Source organism: Tachypleus tridentatus, chromosome 13 (assembly GCF_004210375.1).
Source record: "Tachypleus tridentatus isolate NWPU-2018 chromosome 13, ASM421037v1, whole genome shotgun sequence".
NCBI classification, from domain to species: Eukaryota; Metazoa; Arthropoda; class Merostomata; order Xiphosura; family Limulidae; genus Tachypleus; species Tachypleus tridentatus.
Genome location: NC_134837.1, coordinates 232,323,136 through 232,338,285, shown reverse-complemented (window position 1 = coordinate 232,338,285; position 15,150 = coordinate 232,323,136). Strand labels below are relative to the sequence as shown.

Sequence of the window (15,150 nt, the reverse complement as noted above, 5' to 3'; positions counted from 1 at the left end):
CGAGTCACCCAATCCGGTTTGTCTTTACTCGTGACGTTATAATTGAAATATTTGTGTTTGAGGATAATTTAGGTGTAAACAAGACCTACAATTTAGTACCACAAATTTTATACGGATACACCACTTTCAGACATTCAACCTGGATAATTCTACAAAATGTAATGTTTGATTGTTTACATCCGTTTAATCAGAAAGAACATAATACTCTCCCACACAAAAGAAGTGTTGCAATATTCAAAATAAAAGGGATTTAAATACGTCTGTGTAACACTGATACATTTAATCATTCATCTAAAACAAAAGCACTAATTTTGCTGTTTGCTAAAAAAATATGAAAGAAATAAAAAATTAATACTTATAATTCGTTAATTCTCACAATTTATGTAGATAAAAATTGCAAATCCACCTTCTTGATTATCTCGTATTATGTTAAACAAACATTTACAAATACTTAAATGTAATTTAACGATTTCTCCACTGTTAGGATTAAAGGTTAAAATAACACTAGAAGAACTTCAACAATAAATTTGTTTTTTGCCATATCAAAATACTCTGAAAGTTAAAAAATCACACAAGTTGTCAGTACGTTGTTATCATAATAAAAAATTAAATAAAATATAAACTTTCTCAAATGCTTCTAAAACACATTGTTGTTAAAAGTAGTTATGATTTTTAATATTATAATTTTACTGATTTTGGGTACTAATGAATCTTATTATCTCTCGCTTTCAGGGCGAGAGTTTTCTAACTGTATCTCAAGACGGCCGTCCATACTAGTGGTCCTGAGATGACTTTACTTGAAGTGGGTTTATCGTCATCACAAACTGTTTCGAACTGTTTTACATTCAGCTATATATTTTTTGGGGCACATTCCTCTCTTCTTGGATGTCTGGACGAATACTTACTGGAAATGACAAATAATTTAATATTATAAATATTACTCATTTGAAACGTTTCATGTCCTTGTATGCTACTTTATCATTTTTCTCATTTAATAAAATTTTATGGCATGAATAATTAAAAGTGTTTAGTTACTTTTACAAACGATCAAATTGATTTGAATGACAGTAGATGTCTGGGTTTGATGAGACAGTACAGCGATTAAAAACACTTTTTCGTATATTTTCTTAAGGTATTAACACAACACTCGAGACTGAGAAACTCGCAAGTGTGTTAAGTCCCAGTATCCAAATTCAGAGGGTATAACCAGTAGTTATACTGATGCTAATGACATTTTTTAAATCTAAAACAACGAGAAACAAATGAACAACCACAAAAAAAATGTTCAGTAGTTATGATGGCACTTCGTTAACAGAAGTGAATATGAACCAGTTTCGTCAACATTTATATGTATATAATGACGTGACGAGTGCATTGACCCAGCTTGTATCTCATTTGTACATATACATCATCAACTCCAGAGAGATGATGTTGGGTTGTCTAAAAATATTAGGTCAAACACCAGGAATGTGTGATTTTGGGTTCAAAGCTAGGTGATATCATACTATTAAGTCATCGCCACCAGATGGCATGTTCCTAACATTATTTTAATTCATTAGATTGATATTTTTGTTTTCATAATTAATCAATGAAACTTTGAGATATTGCAAATAAAACGACTGCATCCAATACTTTTCAGAATATTGTGCACGTATCCTACCTTTGAAGGTTTTAAGACGAAACAAAACTATGCAAGATAACTAACTAATGAAAAATTTCTTGACAAAATTTTTAAAATTATTGTTTCTTATAATGAAAGACAACACAAAACATTTATTTCACATTAAAAAATCCCACATGTTTGCTGTATCATTAGAGAATGTACTTTACACTTAATATAAGCTGCAGGTTCACTGTACTTCAACTCTCACAATAAAGAATATATTTTGTATGTCACTTAAGAGTCAGTAAAACAAAATCATTTATTCATTGTATTGTTTATATATTCATGAAATTTTCAATATTTGATGTTATATTAGAAAATTATTTTCTAAGTTACTACTATTTGAGTTTGGTCTAGAACTCATTTCTCATTTAAAGCTTCCAGTGACTTAAGTCACTAGAAACAGGATTTCGATATCTGTGGTGGGCAAAGCAGGGGCCCATTGTGTAGTTTTGTACTTAATTCCAAATAGTCAATCCAAATATGACAAATTATTTACATATAGAACTCGCCGAGAATCTGTAAATAATCAAAGTTCTTCAAGGTACATTATATATAATTTGTTTTATTTTTATATCTTAAGCATCAACGAGATTATAAGATTTCAAAAATTAGTAATGTGTGCTGTAGTAATAGAAATTACTTAAGTTGTAACACATAAATCTCTTTAAAGAATAAATGGTGTCTAGCAGAGATGAAAAATGTTATCTACTTTTAAATTAATTTTGTAATCATAGATTAAAACGATGTTTGATATTAAATAGGTGTAGAACCCTGAACATATCGTCACTGCAATGTTATTTCTCTTGATGAAAAGAAAAACAATTCTAGTATCCCAGTCGCCTCCATCTTCAAAGTCACTTTCTTTTTCTTTTAACTTCGTATATCTGATCTAAAGATTTAAAACGCGCAGAAGAAATACGGGTTTGTGTACTGGAGCGACATACTGTATTTAACTGAAAAGGAAGGAAGGTTTGAAGTCAGTTTTTCATAAACAAAGAGAAACACTTTGTAATAATAAGAATTAATAAAGTATAATTTAATTAATCTCTTGCTAAAAACACTTATTAGCAGAGAAATTAATCATGTGTACAAATGACTAACCTTTCTAGTTCAAGATTCTTCCCGTCCAGCTTGTCCCAGTATTCTCTTAAAACGTTAGAGTTGTTTTTTACCCTATACAAAATATTGGTTTATAATTATTTCTGCTTCTATCAGACGTGTTATTCATACAGAGAATTGCCTATATTATATTAAAACTGTTATAATAATGGTAGTCAGAAAAACCCGTGATAACAACAGCCGACATAAAGCTTCGGCTGAAAACATATAATAAACATCTGACATTGTTTGGCATTTTGTAATTAGCGAATGATACCAAATATTGATCGTTCTTTGGAGGGTATATGACTACCCTTCCTGACGTCAGACATTTCTACTTTCAAATCATGAAGATTTTTTTCAGATTAAAAGTTTAGTATTTTCAGATACATGTGTGTTATAAAACTTAGAAAAATAAAGGAAAACAAAAAACGCTGCACTAACTGAAAACATCCCAGAGTACAAACTATAATGTGGGATATAAAGTGTACTCTAGGTTTTGGAGGGAACTGAGAAAGTATGACCCACATTACAGTAGGGATACACTATCTATCAGTCTTAGCCTCCATTCGCCAGTCTCACATAAGAAATAAAGAGCAGCAATAGATATAGAATCAGAAATATAAATCAGGAGAGCCAGATGTGAGTGCTCAAGCCCACAACATCCCACATCTACATCACCCTTCACTGCCTGGAGACAGTTGTGAGAAGGTGACTGCTCTCCAAAGTAAAAAAGAAAATATTATATAAAATAAGAATAACGTACAATCATTTGGAGATAAGTAACTTAAAAACTTACCTCTTGAAGCTAGCATTCCAGCCCCCATTATGGTAAAAGGACACTAACTGATAGTCCAGTGATCGAAATTTACTAGTATAGGGTCCCATCCAATTATCTAAATAAACTAGTATAGTCCGTAATGACAAGAACATCCATTTGGGGAGAAAATTAAATATTTAAAATCATCTCTACTGGACTGAACATTCCTTGGGACTCGGGACATGAAACAAAACAAAAACCAAACATACTAAGAAACCAAATAAAACAACCATAAAACTATGCTCACCAGATAAAATTAACGACGAATTAGACAAAATGAAACAATACTTCATTAACGTCAACAAGTTTCCTACACAAACCGTAAAAAACATTATACGAACACACCTAGACAAAAAGCAAAATCAACTAACAAAAGTAAATATATCTCACGATTTAAAAAAATCACGAAACCATATACGGCTGCAGATCATATGTTCCCGACGTCAGCAGAAAAATAACCAACATTTGGAAAAAACTAGTAACAAAATATGACACTTCAGTTACTACCAAATTTATTCAAAAACCAGGCATAAAACCAAGGTCAATACTATGTAAAAACTACACTGACAAACTACACAAACATTATTTATAAAATACAATGTGATAACTGCCACGACTTCTATATTGGAGAAACAAGTAGAAAAATTGAAACCAGATTCAAATAACACAAAAAATCACCTTCACACGTTTTCGAACACTGCAAATCAAATAAACACAACATAACCATGGAAAACACCCAAATACCATATAAAGAAACAAACAAATGCAAAATTAAAGAAGCCTTACTTATACAACAACTCAAACCCAAAATAAACAAATACAAAGGAACACCTTTATACCTATATTAATAGATATAATCAAACATCTATGCACGCTCTCTATATTCTTACACTCAATTACACAACCGCCTTCAAAGATGTGGTCACCTATCGGTCAGTAGCCCTTTCTTTCCCAGTTAACCTGAGTATAACCGAAGGTCAAAACGTTGTTTACCATTTATTAGAGCTTTCTTTACCCATACCAGTCGTTTTTGAATATATAATTTTAAACTAACACATCAAAAAGTTTGTTTCGAAAGCGATAGTCACAGCAGACTTAATAAATGGGTGATGGATGGGAGCTATACTACTTTTAGATAATTGGATGGGACCCTACACTAGTATAATTTGTTAACTGGATTACCAATTAGTGTCTTTTTACCACAATGGAGGCTGGAATACTAACTTAAAAAGGTAAGTTTTTAACTTACTTACCTCGAAATGATAGTACCTTATTCTTATTTCAATTAATAGTTGTAAAGTTGTAAAGGACTTTCTGTAGTATAATAGTAATTATCATAACTCACCAGGAAGACTAACAGGTAAGTTCAAAAACAACTGTCAGTTACCTTAAGTTGGCCTTTTCAGTCCTGGTTCCGAGTTATTTGATGTTATGACCGTTTTCAGAAAGTAAAGTAATAAAAGTTTTATAGCAAAAATTTAATTATAACTCGCCAGGATGTCTAACGGGTAATTCAAACCGCAGCATTAGTCACATGAAGTTGGCTTTTCTAGTTTCGAGTTATGACTATATGGCCATTTTCTAATTTTAAATCCAAGTAGTTGGACTTTGATTTTTAAAAGGGAATCACATTGAAAAAGTATAATGTATAAATTAAAACACTTAAATATCATTAAAAGATTAATGGCCTTTAACAAATTAAAAACATTACCAAGATGGACAGTGTCACCATCACCAATAACACTGTTTAACGTTATGGATAAACATTGTGCTAAAACATGTTTAAAATGGTGCAGTTGTTGACAGCAATGTCATCCAAAAACAGACCCAATTCATCCGATGCGAAGGCCAAAAAGAGCAATGACAGAATGTCTGCTCTGAAAACGTATTGCCCACCGAGGAAGGAAAACACAACCTCAGGTGGGATACTTTGGTAAGGAACAAAGTTTCAAACCAAATAGTAAAGACAGTTGCAAACGCGGAGGTGCGAAGAAGGTTCATGAGACTATGCATAAGCTCTGAATTGGGGAAGTGTGGAAAGCCCCAGTGCAGAGCCGAAGTCCTTGATGATGAATGAGGTCCAGTATCTTTAAGGGCGAGGTCCTGTCAGAGCCTTAGACAAGTGATGAATAGTCGAGTTTCGATTAAGAGCACGATATATCTTTAGCATAGAACATCGATCCGTTCCGCAAGTGATGGAAGAGAGGACATGGAGGATGTTCAGTGCTCTTGTGCAATTGACCTGCAGCTGCTTGATGTGTGGCATAAAGGTCAGCTTATGGTCAAAGATAAACCCCAAGAACTTTGTCTTAGGGACCATAGGTAGCACAACTTCACCGATACAGAGTTCAAGATCAGGGTGAATATCCCATTGGCGGCAAAATTCCATGCAAACGGTTTTAGAGAGAGAGAAGTTAAACGTGTTTGCTATGGTCCACCTCAGTAAAGGATTGAGAACAGTCTGTAACTGCCACTCAGTGTACCTCATGTTTGACGACTGACATCTGACGTAAAAGCTGCCGATATAGAGCCCGTTTGCAACAGTAAGAGGGAGTTGTTAAGTATGGCATTAATCTTTATACCGAAAAGTGTGACATTCAAAACACAGCCCTTAAGGGTTCCAAGTTCCTGTAGAAAAGAATTGGAAAGTGTCGAACACACACGAACTTGGAATCTCCTGTCCATTAAAATAATTAATAAAAATGGGTAAATGCTACGTAATCCATATGTGGAGGTCTTGCAAAATGTCATACCTACATGTTATATCATAAGCCTTCTCAATCTCAAAGAATATTGATATAAGATGTAATTTGGGAAATGCTTCTCTGCTTGACGTTTCAATTCGAATCAGGTGGTCCATGGTGGAGTGCTGTTGTCGAAACCCACACTGGGTGGACGAAAGGTAGTTGTTTGATTTGAGGAATCAAACAAGACGAGCGTTAACCATTCTAAGGTCTCATAGAGACAGCTCGTCAAAGTAATTGGACTATAGTTTGAAGGAATCTTGGAACCCTTCTCAGGCTCAGAGAAAGATAGGACAATAGTCTGACGCTAGGCATCAGGAAAAACATTTTCCTGCCAGATTCGATGATAAACAATCAGAAGAATAGCAAGAGAAGCAGGAGATAGATGGCGCAGCATGTCATAGTGTACATCAGGTCCAACCGATGTACTGCCAGACTGATGACGGACCAATTTGAGTTCCACTTGTGTTAGAGGACGATTAGAGTCATGGAGACAATATGTTCGAAAGGAAAGAGGTGATCGCTCTGTCAGAGTCTTGATAATTATGAAAGTTGAAGGAAGAAGCAGAAGTGCTAGACACTCGGGAAAAGTTTTCACCAAGAGTATCGGCGATGCACCAGGTTTTAGCTACTTTCTGACAATCAGAGAACAAGATCAAGAGGAAGACAGAATTATATTGCCCATTGACCTTTCGAATCTTGTCCCATATGTCTTTGGAACTGGTGGTAGAAAATATGCCAATTGTGAACTTAATCAAGGATTCCTTCTGACTTTGACGTCTTAACCTCCGAGAACGTGCACGGTTGATTGATTGATTGATTTAGTGTTTATGGCACAAAGCAGCTAGGCTATCTGCGCCAAACGTCCGGTAAAAAGGTAAAATAAAGTAAATGTAGTAAAATACATAAAAGGAAATGAAGGTAAAACAAAACATCATTGAAAAACAGAAAAAGTATTAAACCAATGTTATCACCTAGTCTACAATGTTAAGAGAGAAAGCAGGGTAAAAGAAGTTGTAAAATACTTACTCTAGCAAAATGGTAATGATCATAACCTGCCAGGAAGACTAACAGGTAAGTACAAGAACCACCGTCAGTCACCTGAAGTTGGCCTTTCCAGTCCTGGTTCAGGGTTATGTGTCATAGCAGCCATTATCAAAATGTAAAGTAGAAGTTTTAAAAGATACATAGCAAAATCGTAATAATGAGTAGCCAAATGTCCAGTAAAAAGGTAAAAGTAAAGAAAATGGAGTAAAATTTGTAAAAGTAAATGAAGGTAAAAACAAAACAGCAATTAAAACCGAAAATGGCTTAAAACCGATGTTGACATCCAGTCTACAAAGTTGTAAAGAGCTTTCTGTAGCAGAATGGTAATGATCATAACCCACCAGGAAGACTAACAGGTAAGTATAAGAATCACCGTCAGTCACCTGAAGTTGGTCTTTCCAGTCCTGGTTCCGGGTTATGTGTCATTATGGCCAGTACTAAAAGGTAAAGTAATAAAAGTGTTAAATGACATGCATCAAAAGTGTAATAACAACTACAAAGTTTTAAAGGGCTTTCTGTAGCAGAATGGTAATGATCATAACCCACCAGGAAGACTAACACCAGTCCTGGTTCCGGGTTATGTGTCATTATGGCCAGCACCAAAAGGTAAAGTAATAAAAGTGTTAAATGACATGCAGCAAAAGTGTGATAACAACTCACCAGGACGACTAACGAGTAGTTTAAACAGATAGTTCAAACAGCAGCGTTATTCACCTGAAGTTGGCCTTTCCAGTCCTGGTGTCGAGTTATTTAATGTTCTGGCCATTTTCTAATGTCAAAATTGAACTAGAGAGAATGAAACTGTAAAAAGGGAACAATAATTAAAAAGGTGTAATGAATAAATATGTAACACTTAATTGAGATTAAAAAGATTAATGGCCATTAAAAAACTAAAAACTTTATCAAGGTGGACAGTGTCACCATAACCAATAACACTGTCCAATGTTACAGATAAACCCTGGGAAAAAACATGTTTAAAATAGTGCCGTCGTTGAGAATCGTAACGATGGCAAGAAAGTAAAATGTGGCTTACAGTGATTTGAGTGTTACACAAACTACACACTGGTGCATCAGTTCCAGATAAAAGAAAACATTGAGTTAAAAAACTGTGACCAATGCGTAGTCTAGTTAGAACAACTTCCTGCTTCCAAACCTTACGGAAGCTGGATGGCCAAAGCCCAATATAGGGTTTTATTTGAAAAAGCTTGTTGTTGCGTCGCTCTCTCCAAGTGGACTGCCAGCTGGCGCGGAGCCAAGCCTTGAATACAAGACCATAGTCCATGTACGGAATAGGCACAGTGGTGATAGTGCCAGAGCAGATAGATTTAGCTGTCATGTCTGCAAACTCGTTCCCGCGAATACCAACATGGCCTGGTATCCAGAAAAACTGGATAGAAGTGGCAGTTAATGAGAAATGGGCCAGTCGGTTTTGAATATCAGCGAGAACAGGGTGTGAGCCAACGTGTAGCGATTCCAGGGCCAGTATAGAACTAAGCGAATCAGTATAAATAGTGCAGTTGGAGTACTGCTCAGCTTCAATATGATCCAGGGCAAGAGATATGACATACAGTTCAGCAGTGAACATAGAAGCTGTAGAGGGGATTCTGCTCGCAACCACTGAACCGCAGCAAACCATAGCAGAGCCCACTGAATTACCTGATTTGGAACCATCTGTATAAATGACGGTACTTCCAATCTGGAGTATCTGCCTTTTTCAGATGACTGAAAGAAAGGTCACATTTGGGGGCTGTAATAAGCCATGGTGGGATGGGCTTTCGACCTTCGCATCAAGGCGCAATGGCAGATCGTCTGTTCTATGAAAGTACGGCCCACTGAGGAAGGAAAACACATCCTCAGGTGGATGCTTTGGTAAGGAACGAAGTTTCGAAGAATATAGTAAAGATAGTTGCAAACGGCGAAGGTGCAGAGTCGAAGTCCTTGGTGATGAATGGGGTCCAGCATCTTTAAGGCCGAGGGTCTGGTAAAGCCATAGACCATTGATCCATAGTCGAGTTCTGATCGAATAAAAGCACGATATACCTTTAACATAGAACATCGACCTGCTCCCCAACTGGTGGTAGAGAGGACACGGAGGCTGTTCAGTGCTCTTGTGCATTTGACCCGAAGCTGCTTTGAGTGTGGTATAAAGGTCAGCTTACGGTCAAAGATAAGCCCCAAGAATTTGGTCTCGGACCACTGGCAGGGAAACTTCATCGATATGAGAACGTGCACGGACCTGCTGGAAAGCAATGCAATGCGACAGTGTGGGATACCTAATAAAAGTATCGCAGGTCCATTTTTGAGCCTTCCGTGCCATGTGGCAGGCAGGATTCCACCACAGACGAGGATATCGTGGAAAACGTGTCGCGGTTTTAGGAATACATTGAGTGACTGCCTGTATAATACAGTCAGTTACTGCTGCCACACAGTCATCTATTGATGGTTACAGATGATGGCAGAAATAAGTTCTGCGAGAGCAGTTAAATAAGGCCAGTTTGCTTGATCCAGCTTCCACAGGGGAACGTAAGTCGGGTGGCATCGACCACGGCCAGTTTCTCTCAAAATTATAGGAAAATGAGTACTGCTCTGTAGATTATTGTCAACCATCCATGAAATATGGGAGTTTGGGGAGCAAACTGAGAGATTAATAGCAGTAAAGGACTGACTAGTAGGGAAAAGAGAAAGGTTGTGACAAGAGATCATATGCTCTATGGAGCGACCCATCCGATCAATATCAGCAATATTCCTAGAGAGAATCACGTCTATTAAAGTCCCCCAGGATTAAAAAGGGAGACAGCAACTGTTCAATGAGAGCATCAAGGTCTGATTAATCATATGTCTCTCCAGGCGACAGGTAGAGAGAACAAACAGTGACGGTACGACCCAAGGAAACACGAATGGTTTCGGCCTCCAAGGGTGTGTTGAGTGACAAAGACAGGGTGGGCACATGCTGATTAACCAACAAGTGGCACCCCTCCATGTACTCGTCCATCACAGCCTGTCATTTCTGTACAAAGAAAACTGTCGAAAGGTGACCGTATCAACAGGTTTCAGAAATGTTTCCTGTAAGAAAAGACATACAGGATGGTATGAAGCAATCAGTGTTTTGAGTCATCCACATTAGAACGTAAACCTCGACAGTTCCACTGTATCAAGGTTGCCATTTTTATTTATGTGTAGGCGAATTGGGTGGAGAACCCTTGTGTTTACGACTACGTCCTTTTCTTTACTGTCTTTATTCGAGAGAGGTCTATTGACCACCATGGATTCTGCTTTGGGTCGATTGGGCTGTTCGAAGAGAATTCCAGTGAATGAGGACGTGAACGAATGATCGTTTTGCATCTTGGGGTGGGAGAAGAATATGTATCCGAAAACATGCCTGTACCCGGAACCAATGGAAGTGGATCTTGGGATTTGTTGGAACGTATGTAAGGGTCAGAAATGGACGTTGAAGTTGATTCAACCTTTTTAATCATGGAGGTCAAACGACCTTTTATTTGTTTCGAGTCCGTGATAATCCGTGTATAGTATAGTATAGTCCGTAATGACGAGAAAATCCATTTGGAGGGAAAATTAAATATTTAAAATCATCTCTACTGGACTAAACATTCCTTGGGACTCAGCACATAAAACAAAACAAAAACGAAACATACTAAGAAACCAAATAAAACAACCATAAAACTATGCTCATCAGATAAAATTAACGACGAATTAGACAAAATGAAACAATACTTCATTAACATCAACAAGTTTCCTACACAAACCGTAGAAAACATTACACACACACACACACACACAAAAAGCAAAATCAAAAGTAAATATACCCCACGATTTAAAAAATCACGAAATCATATACGGCTGCAGACCATATGTTCCCGACGTCAGCAGAAAAGTAACCAACATTTGGAAAAAACTAGTAACAAAGTATGACATTCCAGTGGTGATGTAAATTTCAGAATGAAGATATTGGTCGGCATCATAATTCCATCTTCGACAGTGGAGATACGCCTCACCGCTGAAACTCCTTGAGTGGAAAAACCAGCGAGAATCTCTGACTCGGGGATGTTCTTCAAATCCCTCTAAACAATAACTCCTCGTGATGAATTCAAAGTAGCATGATGTGTAACCTTAATAGGTATATCCAATTGCCTTTGAATGCATCAGGTGTTCACTGAGTTGAGATGTGGATGTTTCCACCAATATGTCACCAGATCGAAGCTTCTTTACCGACTTTGGAGAACCAACAAGTCCCTTTAGTTCTTCTGAATGAAGAAGGGAGACATTTTGTTTGTCTGAAAGAGAATGTAGGATAAGAAAATGTTTAACAGGTGTTACAGATGTTGAAGATTGCTGCTCAGAATCTTCAAGACGTTGTCGTTTACCTATGGACTGTTGTTTCACTATTTTATCTAAAAGTTTTTATTTGGAGGATCCATAATAAAAAAGGAAATTTCGATGCCAACTGACCCCACTCACCATGGAGCCCTACGAGGGGACGCACTACAGTGCCAAACAAGGACACTGCAGCAACGCACTATACCCAAACACCAGCATCAGACACAATGCCCGCAACACCTGTTGAAAACGTCCAACACTGGTACTTGGTTGACCCTAGCCTAAGTGGACCAGCCGATTGACCTAAGGGGGTACCTTAAGGCCGTCCGTCTACAGGAATTCAAGGCCAAAGTGGTGTGTTAGGGTTGGGCCCCTCAAGCACTAGAATCCTCTCCTCCCCCTCACGGGTCACCATGGCGAACACGTGTGTGGATGTTTAAATTCCAGAGAGGGATAAAATGAAAGAACAGAACCTTCCCTGGGAGGTCTCCTCACCACGTTAAGGAATCTACACAGAGGCTCCAAAACCTAGGGTACATTTGATATCCCACATTATAGCTTGTACCTTGGGATAATTTCAGTTAGTGCAGCGTTTGTTTAACTTGCTTCTGTTTCCGCTTGTTTTTAAATTATAACAAACTAATATAATTAGTCAGAGGTTTGGATGTGCTGTTTTTTAATGGTCTTTTTCTGCGATTTTGTGTAATTAACTTTTAGTATTAATTTTCTGTAAAATATATCATTTCTATTTAATAATCTTGAAAAACAAAGAAATATGAATTAAGTTTGGGCATCATAGCAATCGGAAAAAAAAGACCTGGAAGAAGTAGGTAATAAATTGTGGTACTTTGTATCAGTTTAGAATCTGAGAACACAAAGTTCAGTGTAAAAAGGCGTCCACCTGTTTCAGGCAGCGGTACACAATATAATTAACAAGGATCTCCGTCTTGGAAAAGACATAACTTACATTTACATAAATTGCTTTCACGACCTATACCTTCAATAGGAGCGTACCTCAAAACAAATAGAGAAGAAAACGTTTATGCTATTCTATAGAAAGGCGCATATATTTTGGTGTGATTAAAATGTTTAAAAATGTTGCTATTAAGATGTAGTCTTCATACGCTAAATGGACTATGAATAGCTAGCAGGAAGAAGTGGTGTAATTTGGAGCCTTTGAAATGGAAACTACTTTTCAGGAATATTGTAAAGATGAACAGTTTCTTTGAAGGCACGAACAGGCAAAACAATGACCACTATAACGACATGATGAAACTCCAAAATCGTTTTAATATAACATACTCAACCCGAGTTCCTTTAAGAGTTATAGTAATAGTGATCTAACCATGCCATCGCTCTAAAGATCGGTAATCTAAAGTTACTGAATAATTAGAAAACTTTTTAATTGATAATTAAAACGTTACTTATATATTCATTAACTTTTAAACAATAACAAAAACTTACTTCCCAAAGTTCTCGCCTTCTTCTAGTGTGTCAGGTAATGGTTTGTTTTGGTTTCTGGTAAAAGCAAAACTAAAAGTCCTGCTACAATGGATAATCCTCCAAAAATTCCAAGAGGAACACCTTGGCTAGTGGCCTTTCCCTGTGAAATAATGAGTCCTTTGAATTTGAAATGCTAGAATACTCTTTATAATTGTCCTATAGTTCATTAAGAAACTGGTGGATCAGTCATAAGCGGTGCTAAATGTCTAACACAATGAATTAAACCATGGATTTTAATGTTGCAAGTCCATAAACTTACCACTTCCTCGCTAGGGTACCAACAGAAATAAGGAAACACTGAATGGAATATTATAGCGAAGTATAATTCCAAATGAACATTTTAAATCATACATGTTTCTCTAAATTTAAAATCCAAATCTGTCTTTTCAAAGCATTTAAAATGTGGCATAACTATAAATTCATGTACAAATTATTTGATAACTCCATACTTAATATAATACCAGTTTTTAGTGTTTGAATAACAGGTAATCCGAAGTTTTACACGAAATAAGTATTTGAGATCAATTATTTTTACTCCGATGTCCAAGAAAATAATGATGAAAATGAAGTGTGGTTCCAGGTCAACATGTTTAGGCATAAGCCTGGCGAATTCTTTTAAAGCAACGTTGACATAAAACGTAGAGTGAATTAAGTAACAGAGTGCAGTTTAAAAGTGTGCCTAGTAAATTCTTTAACAACACAAACTCTGAGTATCATTGGTGTGGAAGTATATAATACAACCAGATTAGGGGTTTTATGCGTATCACTGATTAATCCTTACTTTGTTGAAATAGTGTAAAATTTCTTAAAATATTGATTGCAACAAAGCTAAAGGTTTTACACGCAAGATTGATCGATAATCTTTTCGCATACATTGTTTAAGTTGAAATATTTTGAATTTAAATATTTGATCTATCTTTTCATAATCTATCTCAGTGTAACTCGGACCAATCTTAGCCTTTAATTTATACAGAATAACATTGATTATTTAGAACAACCCTATTAACCATTATTCTCTTAAACTTTATTTTATTGATGCTAATTAAATCTACGTTTGTCTTTTTCCACATATTATCTTATCTGGTTTTTTATAGTTTTTGTTTAGACGAAATTATTTGATTATTTTTCTTCATTGAAGTTTAGTAGAGGTTAAAAATATAGTTGGAAACAGAATATTAGATATAGATGATATTTTGTTTTGGGTTCAGTACAAGAATTTTTTTTTAGTTTACATTTTGTGAGCATTAAAATAAGTGGTCCCCTGCGGCACAGTGGTATGCTGTCTTACAACATTAGAACCAGGGTTTGATACCGTTGTGTAGCTACGTGCTTAACTTTAAACAAACATTAAAGTAAGTATCTTTAGAAGTGACTGTTACGGCAAATTTACTTACATAACTGCTTATGAATCTTCGTAGTTTGGTTATTTTGAATTAATGTCATATTACTTGGAACTTCCTGATTTTTCTCGTTGCTTTGAGTATTGTTAAATTATAACATCTTATAGTTTACAGAAAGATTTAGGCATTAGTCGGGCAATATATATAGGCGACGAAGTAAGTGTAAAAAGTTTATTAGTGAAAGCAAAATTAGACTGCTTGTCAATTAGTTTAGAAGTAATGGGCAATTTTAAAGTACGTTTCACAGCTTGTATTGTAATAGCAGAGACATAGAAAAGTAATTTGTGTTGTAAAATGATGTTTTAAAGCAATCTAACCTATCCGTATGAGCTTTGACGAAAAGAAGACAATTATTTAAAGCTCTAAATACAACTTTGGTAACTAACAATTACAGTGGTGATTTTGTGGCGAGTGTAACAACCTTGAATTGTAAAAACAGAGTACAGGAGAATAATTTATTCTATCAAATGGTGTTCTAAAATAAGTGCACCTGTCTGTATAGACTTTGACGAAAAAGAGAATTATTTAAAGCTTTGG

General features: G+C 36.0%; 1 protein-coding gene across 4 annotated transcripts in view; it reads right to left on the bottom strand.

Moving 5' to 3' along the window:
* Positions 1 to 96: 96 nt before the first annotated feature.
* LOC143239258 (organic cation transporter protein-like) overlaps positions 97 to 15,150 on the bottom strand; it is a 42,831-nt gene continuing 27,777 nt past the window's right edge. For all 4 annotated transcript variants that reach the window (XM_076480169.1, XM_076480172.1, XM_076480170.1 and 1 more), the window contains exons 10-12: positions 13,175 to 13,313; positions 2,768 to 2,839; positions 97 to 904 (exon numbers count right to left, since the gene is read on the bottom strand). In XM_076480169.1, coding sequence (XP_076336284.1) covers positions 13,197 to 13,313 — 117 coding nt within the window. In that variant the 3' untranslated portion in view covers positions 97 to 904; positions 2,768 to 2,839; positions 13,175 to 13,196. The remainder of the gene's footprint in view (positions 905 to 2,767; positions 2,840 to 13,174; positions 13,314 to 15,150) is intronic.